Source organism: Triticum aestivum, chromosome 1B (genome assembly GCF_018294505.1).
Source record: "Triticum aestivum cultivar Chinese Spring chromosome 1B, IWGSC CS RefSeq v2.1, whole genome shotgun sequence".
Classification (NCBI taxonomy): domain Eukaryota; kingdom Viridiplantae; phylum Streptophyta; class Magnoliopsida; order Poales; family Poaceae; genus Triticum; species Triticum aestivum.
The window spans coordinates 58,552,370-58,577,393 of NC_057795.1; the positions used below are offsets into that span (position 1 = coordinate 58,552,370).

Genomic DNA, 25,024 nt, shown 5'->3' on the forward strand with positions numbered 1-25,024 from the left:
AAATAACCATAAACCATCAAATATACATATAGTTCCACTTCAATTTTTATTCTTTCATCATCATCCAAAGAAAAATGTGTTGATTCGACGCCGCGGCACAAGCCCTCTCAGCTCTAGGTACTAGTTTCAGAAAACGGAACTTTGGACTCTGAAAAGTATATTGCTACAGCTTAATACCACGTGACATATGTGATAAGCAATTCAAACAATTTATAAAAAATAAATCAGAGTAGATGATGTCAAAAAAGGAAAACAAGAAAATCTCAAAAAGAAAAAAGAAAAATCAGAGATAGGACTTTGAAACCCGAAGGACATCGAACGATCTAGAGCCTTGCCGAAGCAGCTAAGCCAGCTCGTATTTACGGTTTTGCCCTCATTGACTTCCCTCCTATCCCCTTCCACTCCGCCGCTCGTTGTTTCCTCCGTCTCTCCTCAGGCAGGCGCTCTCTCTCTCCTCCTGGTCCTGGAGCCGCGACTCATCTGAACCCTAAACCGTAGATCCCGGCGCAGCAGGAGCGAGATATCCTCCAGCAAGCAAGCATGAGGTGATAGCCGCTCGCGATCCTTCTCTGGGCGTTCTCTTGTTCTAATTGACGAGATTCATGTGCGGTCGCGTGGTGGTAGGTCGCCGCCGCCGGCTGACCGGGCTGGGCTCGGATGGGATTGATTGACGGGGCGCTGCTATTTTAGTTTGGTTATTTACAGTAGGATTCTGCATATGGTCTTCTTGTCTGTCTGTCATATACAGACAGTAGTACTAGTTTGTTTAGTCAGTTAGATTAGATTGGATCATGGCTCTGGAAGTCGGGACTTTGCAGTCTGGACATTGCGCCTTGTAAGTTACTACTGTATTTCTTGGTTATTGTTAGGCACAAGCATGCGTGTCGTTGCGATTTGTGATATCCTAGGTTTTTGCTCAAAGGGATGCCCTGTTTTGGCGTTCCAGAGCATGATTGGCTGATTAATCACCGTTTGTTTGGCTGGCCAAGCCAACCTCACAAAAAGTTGCCAGTTTTTGGCCAACAAATTGGCTGGCCATCTTCTTATTGATTGATGATGATTGTCGCGGTCGTAGAGACGAGATTTGATCAAAATCCTGATGGTGATTGTTTTGAGTGCAGTCGCCACCCGAGCACCAAGTGGGCGCAGAGGCTGGACAAGGTTTACCTGACGATTGAGCTGCCCGACGCCAAGGATGTGAAGCTCAACTTGAGGCCTGATGGCCATTTCAACTTCTCGGCAAAGGCCCCTGCTGATGGCATGCAGTATGAGCTTGACCTTGAGCTCTTTGATGCTGTCAGCGTTGAGGTTGGTGTCTGCAATTACTCACAAATGTCATCTTCTTGGGTGCACTTTTTACATGCTAATCAACTGCTGTTATTTATTTACATGCAGGAGAGCCAAGCGGCTGTTGCCCCGAGGGCTATATGCTACCTTGTCAAGAAAGCTGAGGCCAAGTGGTGGCCTAGGCTGCTCAAGAAGGAAGGCAGGCCGCCTGTGTTCCTCAAGGTTGACTGGGATAAATGGCAAGATGAGGATGATGAAGACGCTGGATGTAAGTTCTGTGGTTCAAACATGTGTTTGTTTGGGTAGGTCCTATATACTATACTACCCTGTTCGGGGTGAACTGACCTCAGGTTATCTGTCTCGCAGTTGGTGACTTTGGTGATATGGACTTCTCGGTATGGGCCTGGTACAATCTTTCTTCGGTTACCAAGTAAATGTTAGCAAGGCTTCTCATTGTTCTTTGTGTTTGCAGAAGCTGGACATGGGAGGTGGTGATGACGATGATGATGATGAGATTGAGGAGGATGATGATGAAGACAATGTGGTCGACAGTGCTAACAAAGGTAGCTTATGATGTTTATCTTGCACCCCACAATTTGTTTGGGAAGCATGTGCCTGTTCAAGGCTTCATATTTGCTGTCCTGCTATTTGATTAGTGCCATGCTGATAATGTTCAGAACGAGGATACTAGTAAGACATTTTGCTGAATCCTACTCTTAATTATTTAGCCTTTTAGTGGTGAACCCTCAGTTTTTCTGGAGGTCCAATGCGAGAGTAGCATAGACATATCTTCAGTACACATGCCTGTGGAAGTGTCGAACTCTGTCCAGTGTTGTTCAATGCAAGTTGAGGCGACTGTATTAACCATCTGTTCCAAGAACAGTACAGAAAGACTTTGGCTGGCTTTCTCTTCTGTGAATTATTACAAAATTCACTAACTGGGATGTTCACTGATAGGGTGACAACTCTTGTAACCACCACCTCCTAGGAGGATTGTACCTTCTCATCTTTTCAATGAAATGAAACGCAAAGAGTCTTTTGCGTTTTCTCAAAAAAAAAATACAAAATTTTGATTTGGTCTATTTACTGCAACCTAGCATAAATAACTTGACCATTTCGAAAAAACACAAAGAACTTGTGGAGTTGGTCTCGACTCTTGGATTTTATGGGTAGTACTGTGTGCTGAACTACTAACCATGTTGCTGTAAATGCAGGTGATGTAGATGCTGAGACAGAGCCGGGGAGCAAGGGAGGGGAAGCTCCATCAGCTGCTGGTGCAGAAGCAAAGCCATAAGATTGGAGGCGATGGCATCGATCGTTACAACTTATCATGGTTATGAGATCTGTTTCTAGACGCGAGGTAGAATTTTGGTGTGCCCCTGAAGTTGGGTAGTAGAGGTGGGTGTTGGTAGCTTTTGGCCCGGGGCTATCTGTAGTGTTCAACGTTATTCTGCACCTTTTGTTTACTAGTAAATTGTATGTGCTTTGCACGTCACTTAAATATATAAAAGCATGGGAAAATACATTTGAATATGTATTTCCTTTCCTAGAATCATATTAGACAAGATCCAACTTGTTGGTTATTAGTCCCAGTTTTGTAAGATTCTCCCAGAACCTGACCCCTTCCTAGCTTCGCTCAGAATCTTTGAGCCGCATTTGTTTTATTATCCTATTTAGTTAGGGTCTAATTAGCTAGGATTCTAAAACAAATGGTGTCAAAGATTCTGAAAGAAGTTAATGAGGGGTCAGACTCCGGGAGAATCTTTCAAAAGACCTGGGTCTTATCTCTCTAGAATAGATTGTTCTAGTCTCTTTTTATTGGAGTATCAGATAAGCATGTCGAAAGGTACTTTTAAAAAACATGAGATGGTAGAATTGGGGGTTCAGTTATTCTTCTATAACAAAAACAACACATCCACACACACAGGCTTCATAACCAACACATCCACACACACAGGCTTCATAACCAGTGTGGCGTGTCGCCATGTCTAAGAGTATCTCTAAAAGACCCCGTATACGGCCCTTATTGCGGATAAGGGCCGAGAAATCGGAGATTTATGGGTCGCGCGTTGCTGTGCGGCCAAACAGAGTCCGTATTTGAAACCGATTTTCTTTAAAAGTATTCCGATAAGAAGTGGAGAACACAACTACATTCATGGGTTGATCATCGCTATATAGAAAGTTATTTTACATAGTGCATTCGCACCGGGTGCGGCCCTACTACATTCGCAAAATCGGAGCTCACTGCCATCCCTCCTCCGCTCACTCGTCGTTGTCGGAGGAGACAAGATCGATGTACTTCTTGTCTTGCTCCTCCTGCTCGCGGCGCAATTGAGCCGAGGTCGCTGAGCTCCTCGCCCCCCAGGCGACGTGCCTCCTCTCCTCTTGTTCGCGCGCAGAGCGCTCGGCGAGCACCGCTTCGAAGGCGTCCGTGTTCGGCCCGGCGAGGTAGTCCTTCAGGCTGGTGACGTCGCAGCTGCGCGGGGGCTCCTCCCTTCCTTCGATCTTGATGGCGCGGAGTGGAGTGAGCTCGCCGTGCTCCCTCTTCACTGGCACGGAGTAGAGGTGGTGTTGGTGCCTTCTGGCCTGGGGCTATCTGTAGTGTTCAACGTTATTCTGCACCTTTTGTTTACTACTAGCTCCGTCCGAAAACACTTGTCATCAAAATGAATGTATGTAGAACTAAAATACATCTAGATACATCCCCTTTTATTCATTTTGATGACAAGTATTTCCGGACGGAGGGAATAGTAAATTGTATGTGCTTTGCACGTCACTTAAATATATAAAAGCATGGGAAAATATATTTGAATATGTATTTCCTTTCCTAGAATCATATTAGACAAGATCCAACTTGGTTCTTAGTTGGGAGAATCTGACCCCTTCCTAGCTTTCTGGAAGAATCTTGCAAAAGACCTGGGTCTTACCTCTCTAGAATCTAGATTGTTCTATTTTTTTTATTAGAGTATCAGATAAGCATGTGGAAAGATACTTCTAAAAAACATGAGATGGTAGAGTTGGGGGTGTTGGGGGTTTAGTTATTCTTCTATAACAAAAACAACACATCCATAGGTTTAGTTATTCTTCGAGGTAAATACACTAAGAATCTTAGGACTTGCGTGTGGCGGTCAGTTTAGTGCACAAACTTGTAAAATACGTGTTTCTGGTCCACGGACTTGCATGAAGGTGCAAATACGGTCACATTTTATGTACGCGGACGTATCTACTGCCTACTTGGTAGTCCAGCATGGTAAAGGCCCGCTGTCAGCCACGGTAATAGTTCTTGCATGATAGATTTGTAGAAAAGCACACACCTTTTTGTTCATACACTGGGCCACTCAAATAAAATAAATAAAACATTGGCAGAGGTGGATTTCGAACCCAATACCAGCCGCTGAAAGTACCCCGTGTATTATCCCTCAAAAAAAAGTATCCTGTGTACAGCCACCATTTTATCAACAGGGACTGAAAAATTAAAGAAGAAATCAAACCCGAAAAACAGGATCCCGACAATTCGAACCTGTGAAATCGTGGCCGTCCATGACTAAGCAAACCATCAGGCTACAATTGCACATAATGTTATAAATATATAAACACTGTTTATGTTCTTATGTCTTTTGTTCAATGTAAGAAATACAAAAAAACATAGATTCTCGTGTTGTGACCATCCAAAAATGTCCATGCGTTACAAAAAAAAGGTACGAGAAATCTTAGATAATATTTAAACATTGTAAGATATATATTTGTGTAACTAAAAAAACATACGCTGCATTTAAAAATGTTCATGCATTTCAAAAAATATTTATGACATTTAAAAATATTAATAAAATGTAAAAAACTGTTCACATAGTTTAAAAATATTTTGTATCATCCAAAAATGTTTAACATATATTTGAAATAGGTTCAAAATCTTGTATTTGAATAAATATTATCATATGTTTAGAAAACAAGTATATAAATCTCTTTAGATGTATACCTGAAACAGATAATGTGTATGAAAAATATCGACATCAAAACATATATTTTTTTAAAAATGTTAATAATCTATTTGGATAGTGTATAAAAATGTTTATGTTGTATACAAAAAATGTAAAATATGTGTGTAAAAGTATATATCAAAACATATATTTGAAAAAAAAATTAATTATGTATTTGAAAAATGCTTAACATATATAAAGAGTAATGTTTAGTATGGTACCATGCATGTTTTTTGCACCATGCATGTAGCTAGTTATGCATATATGGCTATATAGTGCTCTCTCCGTACCATATTATAAGACGTGGACAAAGGGAGTAGTACGTACGAGCCTGTATATATTTACAATATTTGAATATTATCCAACTCAAAACAATGTTTAAATATTATTTAAAATGCCATGTACCTTTATTTGTAATGCATGAACGTTTTTGGTAGGTCACAAACACTAGAATATATGTTTTTTTTGTGAATATATATAAGTTGTATTTCTTACATAGAACAAAAGAGAGAACAAGATATAAAAAGTTTAGCTCTTTGGAACATTCTTCTTTTGAATAGCGGCCAGTACTCCACGAGGTCACAGGTTCGAATTGTAATTCTTTAATTTTTTCAGTCCGTGTTGATAGAATATAAGTTGTAGTGGTGCTAGTAGAACATGAAATGTTATCTGTCTGGTGGCTGTCCACGCCATTTTATTAGCTGCAGGTCATGTGTTCGAAACCCATCATCTTTTCTCTTTGGTTTTTTACTTTATTTGCAGGGCCCAATACGTGAATAAAATAATTCATTTTTTTTTTTGCAAATCTACCATATGAGAACTGTTACCGTGGCTGACAATGGGCCCCAGCGATGCTGGCGTGCCATGCAGCTTATAGATACGTCCGTGTATATAAAATGTGACCGTATTTGCACGTCCATGCAAGTTAGCGGATCAGAAGCATGTATTTTACAAGTTTATGCACCAAACTGGCCGCTATGCGCAAGTTCTAAGACTTCTAGTGTATTTACCTCTTATTCTTCTATAACAAAAACAACACATCCACACACAGGCTTCATAACCAGTACGGCGTGTCGCCACGCCTCTGCGTGCTCTTACAAAGTAAGAGCATCTCTAACAGACCCCGTATACCAGCGGCCCTTATCGCGGATAAGGGTCGAGAAATCGAAGATTTACAGGTCGCGCATGGCTGCGGCCGAACAGAGTCAGTATTTGAAACCGAAAATTTTGAAAAAAATATTCCGATAAGAAGTGGAGAACACAACCACATTCATGGATTGATCATCGCTATGTAGGAAGTTATTTTATATAGTGCATTCGCAACTGGGTACGGCCCTACCACATTCGCAAAATCGAAGCTCACCGCCATTCCTCCTCCGCTCACTCGTCGTTGTCCGAGGAGACACAATCGACGTACTTCTTGTCTTGCTCCTCCTGCTCGTGGCGCAATTGAGCCGAGGTCGTTGAGCTCCTCGTCCCCCCCGGCGACGTGCGTTCTCCTCCTCCTGTTCGTGCGCAGAGCGCTCGGTGAGCGCCGCTTCGAAGGCGTCCGTGTTTGGCCTGGCGAGGTATTCCTTCGGGCCGGTGACGTCGCGGCTGCGCGGGGGCTCCTCCCCTCCCTCGATCTTGATGACACGGAGCGGAGCGAGCTCGCCGTGCTCCCTCTTCACTGGCAGCAGCGGCGCACCGACGAGCTCCCCGCGTTGAAGAGGCGCGCATGGCGGCGATCGTACTCCCCCGTCCCGCGACGGAGGAGAGACGATGGCACCGGGAGCCGGCAGTTCGTGCATCGCTTTGCCAAGCGCTTGCGCGCCGCATCGGCGATGACGCAACGCTTGCGCTTCAGGTCTTCACCGCCACCGTGACAACTAGAGCTCGACATCGGCGCAGATGGGTGGGGGGTAGTGGTTTTAGCTCGCCGACGGCGAGAAATTGGAGAGGGGATTGAGGATTCATGGCGGCGGAGGGATAGGGTTTCGGCCCGTATCCTCGCGGCAAACACGTAGATATATCGCATGGGGAGGGGGCGATTTGCGGGCCACCGTAAAATAATTTACGGGCCAAGCGACTGTGTGGGCTCTGGTCTGACCGGAAAAACGGGTCGGGCCGTACACTCGCACGGAGAGATGCTCTAAAGAGTGGCATATAATCAATGTACTACCAAGGGTTGATTATTGCCCAAGCAGAACCGAGTGATTGGCGCACACAGAGTGACAGAGAGGGGAGAGAGCACGGGTGGGGTGGAGACCGGAGCGGCGAGGGTTTCGGTGCCAGCGTCGCTGCCCTGGGTGGAGAAACCCCACCCCTCGCGCCCTCCGCCCGCCTCGGGGAGTCCGGCAGGGCTCCGGATCTGCTCGGCCGCCGCCGCCGGCATCGGGCCCTTCGCTTCGGCGGGAAGTTCTCCGCCGCATTGCCCCCGTCTCCCACGCCTGTTTCCCCCCTCGATTCCCCCGGCTTTCCGGTGGGTTGATGCTTTGTTCCGCTCGATCTCGGCGTAGATGTACGTACTTTGGTAGTCTGTTTGGTGATTTGTAGTCCACTCCTAGTATAATTTTTGCATGCTGCATGGATTTTCCCTTGGAATTGGCCCGGTGATGATTAGGCTGAAACCCCCAATGCGGGGATAGATCGGCTCAGATCTGAGCACGAAAAGCGATCAGAAATGGCTAATGCGGCGCTGGCTTCTCTGTTCTGGGCGCTGAGGCCTGTGTCTGGGTCAGCCGTATCTTCTGCTGAAGCTCTGCCACTGACCTAGGGCCGGCCCTTGTTGAGGTCTGCCTCTCCGTCCTTCTCCTACTCCTTGCCGTCGTCGCCGCCGTACTTTTGCCATGGCCACGCCACGCCTCGCCACTTCTTTCGGTTCACCAGGCACGCCCCAGTGCCGGCTTTGGAGCCAGCCGCATTAGCCCGCGATGAAAACTGAAATCTGAGGGCCATGTTGTGATGCAGAATTCTCGGTATATTTTCGTCCGGATCGAACTCTCTTGCAATGCCACACACACTGTAAACCAGACAGCTTCTGCACATTGTGTTATATTGTCGTATGCAATGCAATGGTGGAATGGAATGCCATCTTACAGTGTGTGGAGCACTCCTAGGCTAGTGATTTGGTAGGATAATTAATCGATTGCACTGAATCACCCGCGCTAATCTCCTATGGCTATTTTCCTCTTTGTTTCCTCCGGCTTTCTGGTGGTATGATGCTTTGTTCTAATCGATCTCAGCTTAGATTTACTTTCGTGGTTTGCTTTGTGCATTTGTAGTTTATACTATGTTTTTGCTTTCTACATGGATTTTTCCTTTCTCTTGGCCTGATGATGATTAGGATGAAAGGCCCATGTGGGAATGGATAGATAGATCAATTGATCGGCTCAGGTTTGAGCTTGAAATGGGACCAGCCGTTGCATTCGCAAGGTTGAAGCCCCTGAAATGGCTAATACAGCGCTGGCCTTCTCTGTTCTAGGCGCTGAGGCATGTGTGCTTGGGTTAGCAGCTGCTTTTGCTCAAGCTCCGCCACTGACTGATGGGATGGTTCCCTTCTTCTCCACCACCACCACCACCACCATTGCCTGGTCTTCTCCATCGGTCCACCCAGACACATCACAGTGCCAGCTTTGAAGCCCGCTGCATTAGCCTTTGATGAACCTGAAATCTGAGGGCCATGTTGTTATGCGAATTCTCGGTATTTTCATTTGAATCGAACTGTTTTGTGTGGACTCACTGTAAAACAGCCAGCTTGCACATGGTGTTATACTATTGTGTAGTGGGCAATGGTGGAACGGGAACTCACAATGTGTAAAGCAGTGCTTTGGGCCATGCATGTGCGCCTGCCTGTCTTTGCTGAGATCCAGGCTAGTGTTTTGGTAAGATAATTAACTGGTCGTACTGAATCAGCCACACCCATCCCTCGTGTGCTACACATGATGGCCTAGGATCACACTGACAGATGTTACCAGTCCATCTGAGGTTCATTTTTTATACATCTATATTCTTGTTTTTGTTTCTTTTACCTTATTCTGTGTCACCTGTCATTTCAAGAACTGTTCATTTGCCATTCTTGAATGCAGGTTGGCTGTTTTGTACTAGGAAATATGACATGCTTTTGCTACAGAAATAGTGATTAGAACACTTTTGATTTGTTTTCTGTTTTTCTTTCAGTTACTTCTCTTACCAGTTTAACCTCATATTACATTACATCTTCCATTTAATAAGAAACCAACTGTGAACTTTTGGCTTTGCACCAAAATTTCGGTTTTGAGTTTTTGACTATATCATGATGGTATTTTTTGAGGATGGTGGTTAGAAGCATGTATTGCCTAATGATGAAAACTAATGTCAAGAGATGGAACATGACATGATCCCTCCCCCTTCTCTCTCTCTCATGTGTGTGTGCGCGCGCACGTACTTTGGCAGCGGATCTACCTTTCTTCATGCCCTTACAGGTGAATTGAATTTCATCTCTTGTGCCATCAATGAATGCTACATATTTGAACATGTGAAGGCACAGGGCTTCATTTTCATATCACAAATTATTGGCGAAGTTATGTTTGACATATTTATTTGGTTTCATCTTCCAGATCTGTATATATTTGTTTGATGCGAACCCTTCATTTGCACTGTTATTTCTTATGCTTAGATTATGTTAATTTCTACTGTGACAGAATCGTGATGTTTCATTTTGTTCTTGATGGTGGATAGAATCATATAAGTGTTCTCTTCTATACATCACCCGATGATGAAAATTGAAAATGTAGAGATGGCACTTGGGCATGATCCTCTCCTCCCTGTCCTCCTCCTCCTCCTCCTCTCTCTCTCTCTCTCTCTCTCTCTCTCTCTCTCTCTGCGTGATGCGTAATGGCACATGCGGCAGCAACAGCAGCAGCAGTTCAATCTTTCACATGCCTTATGGACAAAAGGGAGATCATTTCTTGTGCCATCAATGAATGCTACATCTATGGCACCTGAGGGCATGACGTTTCTTTACCTTATTCTGAAAACCGGCAAAATTTGCATGGATATATTTATTTTCAATTTCATTTTCCTTCAATAGCATTGTTGTCTCTTACGTTCAGATTTTGCATCATTTTCGCTTTTGCTTCATCATTTTTGTGCATTTGTTGTGGTTCCATCTGATTATGATTAAGTTTGCTCTGTGATTTCTTCATTACTTCTGTAGTACCTTCTTAGCTTTTTGTTTTGCTATTCACCTCAGTGGAGGAAAATCTTTGGTGTTTCATGATTTATCACGACTGATCACTGTTGTAAATCAGTTTGCATTTGAGTTCCGATAACAGAAGTGGTAGCCCCTTACCAGGGAGAAGGTTTTGAATTGGCCAAAGCATTGTTGGTTTCTGTCTGTAATGTTTATTAGTGGTTTTAAGTTAGTATTTTGGTTATGATTTGTGCTTCAAAATTGCCCATCTCCTACGTCTATTTCCCCCTTCGATTCCTTCGGCTCTCCGATGGTTTGATGCTTTGTTCCGGTCGATCTCGGTGTAGATGTACTTTGGTTGTAGTCTGTTTGGTGATTTGTAGTGTACTAGTAGTACTATATTTTCCGCATGCTGCATGGATTTTCCCTTGGATTGGCCCGATGATGATTTACTGAAACCCCCAATGCGGGGATGTGGATGGATGGATGGATAGATAGACCGGCTCAGATCTGAGCTCGAAAGGGATCAGCCGTTGCGTTGCAAGGTTGAATTAAGCCCCTGAAATGGCTAATGCGGCGCTGGCTTCTCTGTTCTTGGCGCTGAGGCCTGTGTCTGGGTCAGCCGTTGCTTCCGCTGAAGCTCTGCCACTGACCTAGGGCCGGCCCTTGTTGAGGTCTACATCTCCGTCCTTCTCCTCGTCGTCGTCGCCGTCGCACTTTTGCCATGGCCTTGCCTCGCCTCGCCACTTCTTTCGGTTCACCCAGACACACCCCAGTGCCGGCTTTGGAGCCCGCCGCATTAGCCTACGACGAAACTGAAATCTGAGGGCCATGTTGTCATACAGAATTCTCGGTATTTTCGTCTAAGTCGAACTCTTCTGCATGGTCACACTGCAAAACACGCAGCTTTTGCACATTGTATTACATTGTAGTGTAGTATGCAATACAATGGTGGAATGGGATGCCATCTTACAATGTGTGGAGCACTCCTAGGCTAGTGATTTGGTAGGATAATTAACTGATTGCACTGAATCACCTGCGCTAATCTCCTATGGCTATTTTCCTGTCTGTTTCCTTCGGCTTTCTTGTGGTTTGATGCTTTGTTCTGATCGATCTTGGCTTAGATTTACTTTCGTGGTTTGTTTTGTGCGTTTGTAGTGTATACTATTCGCTTGTTGCATGCATTTTCCTTTCTCTTGGCCTGATGATGATTAGGGTGAAAGGCCCATGTTGGGATGGATGGATAGATTGATTGATCGCCTCAGGTTTGATCTTGGAACGGGATCAGCCGCTGCATTCGCAAGGTTGAAGCCCCTGAAATGGCTAATACAGCGCCGGCCTTCTCTGTTCTAGGCGCTGAGGCATGTGCTTGGGTTAGCCATTGCTTTTGCTCAAGCTCCGCCACTGACTGATGGGCTGGTTCCCTTCTTCCTTCTCTTCCTACCAGCTCACTGTCGGCGTCCTTGTCTTCACCACCACCACCATTGCCTGGTCTTCTCTATGGTCCACCCAGACACGTCACAGTGCCAGCTTTGAAGCCCTCTACATTAGCCTTTGAACCTGAAATCTGAGGGCCATGTTGTAATACGAATTCTCGGGATTTTCTTTCGAATCGAACTGTTTTGTGTGGACTCACTGTAAAACAGCCAGCTTGCACATGGTGTTAGACTGTTGTGAAGTGGGCAATGGTGGAACGCGTACTCACAATGTGTAAAGCAGTGCTTTTGGCCATGCATGTGCACCTGCCTGTCTTTGCCGAGATCTAGGCTAGTATTTTGGTAAGATAATTAACTGGTCGCACTGAATCAGCCACACCCATCCCTCGCGTGCTAGATATGATGGCGTAGGATCACACTGACAGATGTTACCAGTCCATCTGAGGTTCGTTTTTTATACATCTATATTCTTGTTTTCGTTTCTTTTACCTTATTCCGTGTCACCTGTCATTTCAAGAACTGTTCATTTGCCATTCTTGAATGCAGGTTGGCTGTTTTGTAGGAAATATAACATGCTTTTGCTACAGAAATAGTGATTAAAACACTTTTGATTTGTTTTCTGTTTTTCTTTTAGTTACTTTTCTTACCAGTTTAACCTCATATTACATCTTCCATTTAATAAGATCCCAACTCTGAACTTTTGGCTTTGCACCAAAATTTCTGTTTTGAGTTTTTGACTATATCATGATGGCGTTTTTTTTGGGATGGTGTTTAGAAGCATGTATTGCGTAATGATGAAAACTAATGTCAAGAGATGGGACATGCCATGATCCCTCCTCGCTTCTCTCTCTCATGTGTGCGTGTGGGCGCACACACACACACACACACACACACACACACACACATTGACAGCGGATATACCTTTCTTCATGCGCTTACGGGTGAATTGAAGATCATCTCTTGTGCCATCAATGAATGCTACATATTTGAACATGTGAAGGCACGGGCTTCATTTTTCATACCACAAATAATTGGCGAAGTTTTGTTTGACATATTTAGCTGGTTTCATCTTCCAGATCTGTATATATTTGTTTGATGCGAACCCTTCATTTGCACTGCTGTTTCTTATGCTTAGATTATGTTAATTTCTATTGTGACAGAATGTGATGTTTCATTTTGTTCTTGATGGTGGATAGAATCATATAAGTGTTCTCTTCTATACATCGCCCGATGATGAAAATTGAAAATGTAGAGATTTCGACATGATTCTCTCCTCCCTGTCCTTCCTCCTCCTCCTCCCCCCCCCTCTCTCTCTCTCTCTCTCTCTCTCTCTGCGTGATGCGTAATGGCACATGCAGCAGCAGCAGCAGCAGTTCACACCAGATCAATCTTTCACATGCCTTATGGACAAAAGGGAGATCATTTCTTGTGCCATCAATGAATGGTACATCTATGGCACCTGAGGGCATGACATTTCTTTACCTTACACTAATAACCGGCAAATTTTGCATGGATATATTTATTTTCAATTTCATCTTCCTTCAATAGCATTGCTGTCTCTTACGTTCAGATTTGCATCATTTTCGCTTTGCTTCATCATTTTTGTGCATTTGTTGTGGTTCCATCTGATTATGATCAAGTTTGCTCTGTGATTTCTTCATTACTTTTCTAGTACCTTCTTAGCTTGTTGTTTTGCTTTTCACCTCAGTGGAGGAAAATCTTTGGTGTTTCATGATTTATCACGACTGATCACTGTTGTAAATCAGCTTGCATTTGAGTTCCGATCTCGAAGTGGTAGCCCTTTACCAGGGTTAAGGTTTTGAAATGGCCAAATCATTTGGTGGTTTCTGTCTGTAATGTTTATTAGTGGTTTTAAGTTAGTGTTTTGGTTATGATTTGTGCTTCAAAATTGCCCCGTCTCCTACGTCTATTTCCCCCTTCGATTCCTTCGGCTCTCCAGCGGTTTGATGCTTTGTTCTGGTCGATCTCGGTGTAGATGTACTTTGGTCGTAGTCTGTTTGGTGATTTGTAGTCTACTAGTAGTACTATATTTTCTGCATGCTGCATGGATTTTCCCTTGGATTGGCCCGATGATGATTAGGCTGAAACCCCCAATGTGGGGATGTGGATGGATGGATAGATAGATTTATCGGCTCAGATCTGAGCTCGAAAAGCGATCAGCCGTTGCGTTGCAAGGTTGAATGAAGCCCCCTGAAATGGCTAATGCGGCGCTGGCTTCTCTGTTCTGGGTGCTAAGGCCCGTGTCTGGGTCAGCCGTTGCTTCCGCTGAAGCTCTGCCACTGACCTAGGGCTGGGCCTTGTTGATGTCTGCCTCTCCGTCCTTGTCCTACTCCTCGCCGTCGCGCCGCACTTTTGCCATGGCCACGCCACGCCTCGCCACTTCTTTCGGTCACCCAGACACGCCCCAGTGCCGGCTTTGGAGCCCGCGGCATTAGCCTGCGATGAAACTGAAATCTGAGGGACATGTTGTGATGCAGAATTCTTGGTATTTTTGTCCGAATCGAACTCTCTTGCAATGTCACACACACTGTAAAACAGACAGCTTCTGCACATTGTGTTATATTGTCGTATGCAATGCAATGGTGGAATGGAATGCCATCTTACAGTGTGTGGAGCACTCCTTGGCTAGTGATTTGGTAGGATAATTGATCGATTGCACTGAATCACCCGCGGTAATCTCCTGTGGCTATTTCCCTCTTTGTTTCCTTCGGCTTTCTGGTGGTTTGATGCTTTGTTCTGATCGGTCTCGGCTTAGACTTACTTTCATGGTTTGCTTTGTGCATTTGTAGTGTATACTATGTTTTCGCTTGCTACATGGATTTTTCCTTTCTCTTGGCCTGGTGATGATTAGGGTGAAAGGCCCATGTGGGGATGGATAGATAGATCGATTGATCGGCTCAGGTTTGAGCTTGAAATGGGATCGGCCGCTGCATTCGCAAGGTTGAAGCCCCTGAAATGGCTAACACAGCACTGGCCTTCTCTGTTCTAGGCGCTGAGGCATGTGTGCTTGGGTTAGCCGTTGCTTTTGCTCAAGCTCCGCCACTGACTGATGGGATGGTTCCCTTCCTTCTCTTTCTACCAGCTCATGTGTCACCACATGGTGACACAGCTGTCGCTGCCGTCTCGTCGTTGTCACCACCACCACCACCAGCACCATTGCCTGGTCTTCTCCATCGGTCCACCCAGATACATCACAGTGCCAGCTTTGAAGCCCGCTGCATTAGCCTTTGATGAACCTGAAATCTGAGGGCCATGTTGTCATACGAATTTTCGGGATTTTCATTTGAATCGAACTCTTTTGTGTGGACTCACTGTAAAACAGCTTGCACATGGTGTTATACTGTTGTGTAGTGCGCAATGGTGGAATGCGAACTCACAGTGTGTGAAGCACTGCTTTGGGCCATGCATGTGCGCCTGCCTGTCTTTGCTGAGATCTAGGCTAGTGTTTTGGATAATTAACTGGTCGCACTGAATCAGCCACATTCATCCCTTGTGTGTTAGATATGATGGCGTAGAATCACACTGACAGATCTTACCAGTCCATCTGAGATTCATTTTTTGTACATCTATATTCTTGTTTTCGTTTCTTTTACCTTATTCTGTGTCATGTGTCATTTCAAGAACTGTTCATTTGCCATTCTTGAATCCAGTTGGCTCTTTTGTAGGAAATATGACATGCTTTTGCTACAGAAATAGTGATTAAAACACTTCTGATTTGTTTTCTGTTTTTCTTTCAGTTACTTTTCTTACCAGTTTATCTTCGTATTACATCTTCCATTTAATAAGATCCTAATTGTGAACTTTGGGCTTTGCACCAAAATTTCTGTTTTGAGTTTTTGACTATATCATGATGGTATTTTTTGGGGATGGTGGTTAGAAGCATGTGTCTCGGCGTAGATGTACTTTGGTAGTCTGTCTCATGATTTGTAGTATATTTTCGCATGCTGCATGGATTTTCCCTTGTATTGGCCCGATGACGATTAGGCTGAATTGAAACCCCCAATGAGGGGATGTGGATGGATGGATGGATCGATAGATCGGCTCAGATCTGAACTCGAAAAGCGATCAGAAATGGCTAATGCGGCACTGGCTTCTCTCTTCTGGGCGCTGAGGCCTGTGTCTGGGTCAGCCGTTGCTTCCGCTGAAGCTCTGCCACTGACCTAGGGCCGGCCCTTGTTGAGGTCTACCTCTCCGTCCTTCTCTTCATCGTCGTTGCCGTCGCCGCACTTTTGCCATGGCCTTGCCTCGCCTCTTCTTTTGGTTCACCCAGACACACCCCGGTGCCAGCTTTGGAGCCAGCCGCATTAGCCTACGATGAAACTGCAATCTGAGGGCCATGTTGTGATGCCGATTTCTCGGTATTTTCGTCTGAATCGAACTCTTTTGCAAGGTCACACACTGTAAAACAGACAGCCTCTGCACATTGTGTTATATTGTAGTGTGGTATGCAATGCAGTGGTGGAATGGAATGCCACCTTACAATGTGTGGAGCACTCCTAGGCTAGTGATTTGGTAGGATAATTAATCGATTGCACTGAATCACCCGCGGCATAGCCGGTCCCAAGCCCGGGTAAAGGAGGAGGGTTGTGATAGGCTTGGCGAGCCAACGTAAAAACTAGCCAGTCCCATAGGTATGAAACCCATTTGAGCGAGAATAGTACTAGGATGGGTGACCTCCTAGGAAGTCCTCGTGAAAGGGTTTCATATCTAAGGGTTGTGATAGGCTTGGCGAGCCAACGTAAAAACTAGCCAGTCTTTTGGGTATGAAACCCATTTGGGCGAGAGTAGTACTAGGATGGGTGACCTCCTGGGAAGTCCTCGTGAAAGGGTTTCATATCTAGCCTACCCCAACTTGTTTGGGATAAAAGGCTTCGTAAGTAAGTAAGTAAGTACTGAATCACCCGCGCTAATCTCCTATGGCTATTTTCCTCTTTGTTTCCTCCGGCTTTCTGGTGGTTTGATGCTTTGTTCTAATTGATCTCGGCTTAGATTTACTTTCGTGGTTTGTTTTGTGCATTCGTAGTGTATCCTATGTTTTGCTTGTTGCATGGATTTTTCCTTTCTCTTGGCCTGATGATGATTAGGGTGAAAGGCCCATGTGGGGATGGATAGATAGATCGATTGATCGGCTCAGGTTTGAGCTTGAAATGGGATCAGCCGTTGCATTCGCAAGGTTGAAGCCCCTGAAATGGCTAATACAGTGCTGGCCTTCTCTGTTCTAGGCGTTGACTGATGATGGGTTAGCCGTTGCTTTTGCTCAAGCTCCGCCACTGACTGATGGGATGGTTCCCTTCTTTCTCTTTATACCAGCTCACGTCACAGTGCCAGCTTTGAAGCCCGCCACTGTCGCGGTGCCAGCTTTGAAGCCTTTGAAGCCCGTTGCATTAGCCTTTATGAACGTGAAATCTGAGGGCCATGTTGTAATACGAATTCTAGGGATTTTTATTTGAATCAAACTCTTTTGTGTGGACTCACTGTAAAACAGTCAGCTTGCACATGGTGTTATACTGTTGTGCAGTGTGCAATGGTGGAACGCGAACTCACAGTGTGTGAAGCACTGCTTTGGGCCATGCATGTGCGCCTGCCTGTCTTTGCTGATATCTAGGCTGGTGTTTTGGTAAGATAATTAACTGGTCGCACTGAATCAGCCACACCCATCCCTTGTGTGTTACTCCCTCCATTCCTAAATATAAGCCTTTCTAGAGATTCCAATGCGGACTACATACGAAGCAAAATGAGTGAATCTACAGTCTAAAATATGTCTATATACATCCGAATGTAGTTCTTATTGAAATCTCTAAAAAGGCTTATATTTAGGAACGGAGGGAGTAGATATGATGGTGTAGGATCACACTGACAGATGTTACCAGTCCATCTGAGGTTCATTTTTTGTACATCTATATTCTTGCTTTAGTATCTTTTACCTTATTCTGTGTCAAGTGTCATTTCAAGAACTGTTCATTTGCCATTCTTGAATCCAGTTGGCTCTTTTGTAGGAAATACGACATGCTTTTGCTACCGAAACACTCCCTCCGTCCCATAATGTAAGAACATTTTTCAAGCTAACATAGCTTGAAAAACGTTCTTATAGTAGTGATTAAAACACTTATGATTTGTTTTCTGTTTTTCTTCCAGTTACTTTTGTTACCAGTTTAACTTATTACATCTTCCATTTAATAAGATCCTAACTGTGAACTTTTGGCTTTGCACCAAAATTTCTGTTTTGGTTTTTGACTATATCATGATGGTATTTTTGGGGGATGGTGGTTAGAAGCATGTATTGCCTAATGATGGAAACTAATGTCAAGAGATGGCACATGACATGAACTAACTCTCTCTCTCTCTCTCTCTCTCTCTCTCTCATGATCTCTGTTTGATATATTTATTTGGTTTCATGTTCCAGATCTGTATACATTTGCTTGATGCGAACCCTTCATTTGCACTGCTATCTCGTATGCTTAGATTTTGCATTATTGCCATTTGGCTTCCTGAACCTTTTGAATTTGCGTCAGATCATGGACAGGTTTGTTCTGTTAATTTGTTTATTATGTTTCTAGTATCTTCTTGTTTCTTGCTTTGTTTTGCTTTGGCTATTTGATCTTAACCCTTCATTTGCACTTAATTTCTATTGTGACAGAATCATGATGTTCCATTTTGAAAATGTAGAGATGGCACTTGGACATGATCTCTCTCTCCCTCTCTCTCTCTCTCTCTCTCTCTCTCTCTCTGCGTGATGCGTGATGGCACATGCAACAGCAACAGCAGCAGCAGTTCACACCAGATCAATCTTTCACATGCCTTATGGACAAAAGGGAGATCATTTCTTGTGCCATCAATGGATGCTACATCTAGGCACCTGAGGGCATGACATTTCTTTACCTTACACTAATAACCGGCAAAATTTGCATGGATATATTTATTTTCAATTTCATCTTCCTTCAATAACATTTCTGTCTCTTACGTTCAGATTTTGCATCATTTTCGCTTTGCTTCATCATTTTTGTGCATTTGTTGTGGTTCCATCTGATTATGATTAAGTTTGCTCTGTGATTTCTTCATTACTTTTGCAGTACCTTCTTAGCTTGTTGTTTTGCTCTTCACCTCAGCGGAGGAAAATCTTTGGTGTTTCATGATTTATCACGACTGATCACCGTTGTAAATCAGCTTGCATTTGAGTTCCGATCTTGAAGTGGTAGCCCTTTACCAGGGTGAAGGTTTTGAAATGGCCAAAGCATTGTTTGTAATGTTCATTGTCCTTTATCACGACTGATCACTGTCTGTAATGTTCATTAGTGGTTTTAAGTTAGTATTTTGTTTATGATTTGTGCTTCAAAATTGTCCATGAAGTTCTGATACTGGTTCTATACACCAATTAGTAATGCCTTCTACAATGTATTGCCCAATGATGAAAACTACTCCCTCCGTCCCATAATGCAAGACGTTTTGTGACACTACACTAGTGTGAAAAAACGTCTTACATTACGGGACGGAGGGAGTAATATGTAGAGATGGCACATTACATGGGCACGCGCGTGCATGTGTCTGTGTGTGCTGACAGCAGATATAACTTGAACAACTGAAGGCACAGGCTTCATTTTTGTCATCTTACACAAATTACCGGTAAACCTTTGTTTGATATATTTATTTTCAGTTTCATCTTCCAGATCTGTATATATTGGCTTGATAAAAATCCTTAATTTGCATTCCTTTCTCTTATGTTTAGAAGATTTTACATTATTGCCATTTGGCTTCAGTTTCGTGAATTTGCTTGTTTCATCTGGTCATGGTCAGGCTTGTTCTGTTAATTTGTTTGTTATGTTTCTAGTATCTATTTTGTTGTTGTTTGCCTTCGCTTTGGCTATTTGATCTGATCGATCTTAGTATAGTTTTGTTTTCTTGGTTTATTTTGTAGTGCAGTTCTACTGCTATATATTTTGCTTGCTACTTAGATTTGCCCTTGGCCCAATGATGATTACAATGGAGCCCTCATGCATGCATGGATGGATCGGCTTAGATTTGAGCTCCAAACAGGGCCAGCTGTTGCCTTCGCAAAGTTGAAGCCCCTGAAAATGGCTAATGCAGCACCGTCTTCTCTGTTCTGGGCGCTGAGGCATGTGTCTTGGATCAACCGTTGCTTCTGCCGAAGCTTTGGCACTGACGCCTGGCAAAAGGTGTTCTTCTTCTGCTTCTGCTGCTTCTTCTTCTTCTTCACTCGATTGTTGTTGTCTCTGGCAACTCATGTGCTATACCGGTGAACCAAGGCACGCCCAAGTGCCAGCTTTGAAGCCTGCTGCATTAGCCTGTGATGAAACTGAAATCTGAGGGCCATATTGTAATACAACCTTGTTGGTATTTTCAATGGAATCGAACTCTTTTGCATGTGCTCACTGCCTAACAGCCAGTGTGCACGCTTTGCTTCTCTTATTTCATTATCTTGGTATATACTCCCTCCGTTCCTAAATATAAGTCTTTCTAGAGATTATACTATGGACTACATACAAATCAAAATGAGTGAATCTACACTCTTAAATGTGTCTATATACGTCCGTATGTAGTTTGTAGTGAAATCTCTAAAAAGACTTATATTTAGGAACGGAGGGAGTATTAGCTAAGGTTTAGGCTAGTGTTTTGAATAAAGTTATGTGCTTCATGGTGCTGAAGTGTGTATGTGGATTGCTAGCTCTTTCCATCAGTTCGGACTTTTCGTTGCATTAGCTAGTGCTGAATCATTGTTCCACAATCAATGGAACAAAATCACTCACATCCCCCTGCCATGTCGTCAGATATGATGGCAGAGGATCACAGTCTGACAGATGATACTATTTCATCTGAGGATAATTTTTCATACATTCATATTATTTATTTCTTTGTGCGATCAGTATTGTTGTGTCACGTGTCATATGTATCATAAACATTCCATTTGCCATTCTCAGATGCAGGTTGGTTCTTCTATAGTAAAGCAACATACGCAACATCCGCATTTAGTCATCAAATGTCTTGTCTATGTTTGTTGATTTTCTTTCTGCTTTGTTACCACTTTGTGTTTTTTTCGTATGTCTCTTTGCGAAACCTCATATTACACCTTGACCCAATTAATATCCCAATTGTGGGCATGTGGCTTGCACTTAATTTCTATTGTGACAGAATCGTGATGTTTCATTTTGTTCTTGATGGTGGATAGTATCATGCAACTGTTGGCTTCTATAATGCATCGCCCAATGATGAAAAATGAAAATGTAGAGAATGGCACTTGGACTTGATCCTGTCCCCCCCCCCCCCCCCCCGATGCAGCAGGAGCAGCAGCTCACACCAGATCAATGTTCACATGCCTTATGAACAAAAGGGAGATCATATCTTGTGCCATCAATGAATTGCTACATCCATGGCACCTGAGGGCATGATGTTTCTTTTTCATATGTTACACTAATTACTGGCCAAATTTGCATGCATATATTTATTTTCAGTTGCATCTTCCAGATCCGTCTCTGTTGGCTTGATGGGGACCCTTCAGTAGCATTGCTGTCTCTTATGTTCAGATTTTGCATCATTTTTTGGTTTGATTAACCAATTTTGCGCATTTGCTGTGGTTTCATCTGATTATGATTAAGTTTGCTCTGTTGATTTTTCATTACTTTTGTAGTATGTTCTTAGCTTGTTGCTTTGCTTTTCACCTCAGCAGGGGAAATTCTTTGGTGTTTCATGATTTATCACAAGCGATCACTGTTGTAAATCAGCTTGCATTTGAGTTCCAATCTCAAAGTGGTAGCCCTTTACCAGGGTGAAGGTTTTGAAGTGGCCAAAGCATTGTTGGTTTCTTTCTGTATTGCTTGTTAGTGGTTTTAAATTAGTATATTGGTTATGATTTGTGCTTCAGAACTCTCCATGAAGTCCTGATACTGGTTCTATACACCAAGATTGGTCTTTTGGATGGTGGTTCGAAGTATAGAAATGCCTTCTATAGTGTATTGCCCCATGATTGAAAACTAATATGTAGAGATGGTGCATGACATGGTTTCTCCCTCTCTCTTGCTGTAATAAATTGGATAAAATTTATTTTAAGGTGGCTAATCTAAATATAGGAGGATATGGTTGCAAACCTTGGGATGTTTTCCAGTTTTTTGTTTGGAAATAATTGATCTGCTGTTAATTTGAAGATGACAAGGAGATAAGGAGGAAAATTAAAAGGCTTCTTTGGTGGATGGGTAGGAGAACTCCGGATCTGCCAAGGAAGCAGGTGAGGGAGGAGACGTCTTGTGCTGTAAGGGTGTCTCGCAGACTGATTTTCTTGATTTGATGTATTGTCATTGCATATATCATTATCTCAAAGTCTGGTTAGTGTTTGATTTTGCACAGATTTGTTTGGGATCTGCTTTGAAGCAAGCATCGTTCCTTGCGCTCACAGGTAAATTTGCATTCCTGTCTGTTAATAGTTGGTTCAGAACATTTGGAGCACAGTGACAAATTTCAGTTTTAAGGATTTATGATACCCCATTTCCACTGGTTTTCCCCCAATATGTCAATGTGTGATGTGTCTAAACCCCATTATTTCCCTTTGTTATAGTCATTATTCAGCATGGAGCAGAACCGCTGCACACTTATCAATGTATCAATCATATAAAACTTGATATATTGCAGAGTTGTGCTTCTATCATTTCCTAAGATATACTGAAATTAAAAGTTCAGCTTCTATTTGTTGAGCTGGTTTCTTTTCACAGCCGACAGCTGAAGCTAAATAAAATGTCCTTAATATGCTTTAATTCCTATAATCAGCGCTACAGATTTCTTCTAACACTGTAATGCTAGGCTGGAGTTTGAGGTTTTCGCTACTGCTCTAATCTTCGATGCTATCTCAAACTACTAAAATTTTAAAATTATGTTTCATCTTCACCAAGATTAAATGTGAGAACAGAGGCCATGTATGACGTACATTGTAGTTTGAGTTTTCATCAATGCTGTTGATATTTTTATCTATTTGTAGCGTCATATAAATGAGTTTTAACATGGTCATTTTACAGAATGAGCAAACAATGGTTGGTCGGTACTAGTAGAAGCTTCACTTGCGAATGTGTGCCTTTCTGCCTTAAGAATTCTTTTTCATTGTCGAGGAACACTTTTTTTATGGGCCAGTTGCATTGACTTTATCCATGGCTACAGTCACAAGACAATTAAGCGCTCATAGGAGAAAACAGACTATGAATATATGTAAATTTACTCTTTCACATGGTATGGGCTTTATAGTTATCACCTTATGACACAATGTGACTGTTCTCCGTGTGAGCCTATGGTTCAAAGTCAATGCAAAATATCTGCTACCATACTTTGATTCGGAACGTGAGTTTCTACCATCCACCGGGTACATCTATAAGTTCTTTTTCCTCTTTCTTTTTTTGTGATTTGGGCACAACACTGCTTGAATGTCTAATCAGATTGAAAATTATATTTGATTGTTCAGCTGTGAGCAAACTTTGTGTGCTATCTAACACTAGAATGTTACATCTAATTATGCTTATGGCTAACTGGTGGTTTTATATACTATCATGCCATCTCCTTTTTGCGATCACACTTACAAATCTATGTTTGCAGAATGGGAAGTTGCAGAAAGAGAGAAAAGGTGGGCCACTCAGATGTGGCTCATTGACGATGTAGGATTGAATATGGATAAGGGCAGGATGCCGCTTTCATCAACATGAAACATGACCACACCACTTGGAGTTGGAGATGACATACTCACATGAGCCTTGGGAAGCTTTTGTAGTGGTGCTTGTTTGCTTTGGATAGTATATGCTTGATAATTTCCCCGTGTTGTTCGCATGTGTAAGCGGGTGAATGGATTATCTTGTAATGAACTTCTAGTTTCTTGAAGCAGCAACAACCATGTCCTCCTTTGTTGAATTTGCTTGAGAATGCATAGTTTGGTCAGTTCGCTATTTTTAAAACTCTGCAGTTTGCTCTCCCAACTTTTATCTGATTTCTAGATCCATCTCCCAAAAGGGGTACCATTGCTTAGATTTGACATGGCGGCTCGCTCATCTCAATTAATCTTGTGAATTCAATTATTGCTACATGTCAAGTGTTGATGTCACCACAGTTCTATTAGAACCACATGATGTTAGGTCAGAGAGTGCAAGGCTACAGTGATAATTGCTAGAGTACTGCCAACCTCTGTTTCACTGATGCTTCTCATAGGCCTGGGCATACACTTGTGTCTCAGCACTTTCTCCCATCATACAAAGATCAACATGCAGTTCACCGACTCCGAATCCTTTCTCTCTATGTAGTCCTTCTAGGTGCATATTACAGCTAACCTCTCATGTTGATCAAACAATGCCCCATTTCCTGGTGTACAACAAACACTGTTTAAGATGCGGGATCCAGTCAAACTGCATCGTCGAGCGTAGTGTCCAGATTTTATGTTGCTGTAATTGCTTGTTTCTCCACGCCTTGAATTTGTAATGGCACCACCTGTTGAGTTCTCTCGACTCGCTGCGATGGGCTGCGTCCAGTGGCTCTTGTAGTTTCCCGAGTTTCAGAACTTCCCCTGGCGCCTAGGGAGTGTGTTTCAATCTCATTCATGTTTCACCCTTGTATTTTTCTGTGAAAATTCCATCCAACCGCATCATGGCTCTCAAGCCTGAACATTTGTAGCACAGACCATGTTTTGATGAGTAAAACTGCCCCTTTAGAGTTTCTGTCTGTTACATTATATATATATTGATCTAATATGCAGGAAGTAGCACATGAGCCCCTGTAGATGTAGGGTTCAGACTAACTCTATCATCAAACATCATGCTGTGTTTCTCGCCTCGGATTTTATAACAGGATGTAGCATTATTTCCACCCCCGTGCTGTCAGAGTTCTCTCAGCTCACCGTGATGGACTCAGTCCAGTGGCTCTAGCTTTTACTCCCTCTGTCCCATAATATAAGAACGTTTTCGGCACTACACTAGTGTCAATAACGTTCTTATATTATGGGACGGAGGGAGTAGCTTATTAATGCCAGTTAGATCAACAGTATTATTGAAGAATTCTTGGAGAAAACAGAGTAGATCATTCTTGAACATATCCTTCAAAAACTAATAGAACTCATTTGTGTAGCAATCAGTCATGAGCAGGCATTACCTTGTCGATTTCCATTAAAGAAACCACCAGTG

General features: G+C 43.1%; 1 protein-coding gene and 1 long non-coding RNA gene across 2 annotated transcripts; both read left to right on the plus strand.

The window, feature by feature from the left end:
• The first annotated feature begins 340 nt into the window (after positions 1–340).
• LOC123106576 (co-chaperone protein p23-1) lies at positions 341–2,842 on the plus strand. The gene is made up of 6 exons (XM_044528693.1): positions 341–545; positions 1,122–1,308; positions 1,396–1,555; positions 1,654–1,682; positions 1,760–1,850; positions 2,502–2,842. The coding sequence occupies exons 1-6, from the start codon at positions 541–543 to the stop codon at positions 2,579–2,581; spliced, it is 552 nt and encodes a 183-aa protein (XP_044384628.1). The 5' UTR covers positions 341–540; the 3' UTR covers positions 2,582–2,842.
• Positions 2,843–7,452: 4,610 nt separating this feature from the next.
• LOC123106599 (uncharacterized) lies at positions 7,453–23,800 on the plus strand. The gene is made up of 2 exons (XR_006451410.1): positions 7,453–22,275; positions 23,457–23,800. It is a non-coding gene; the product is annotated as an uncharacterized lncRNA (long non-coding RNA).
• The last annotated feature ends 1,224 nt before the right edge of the window (positions 23,801–25,024 follow it).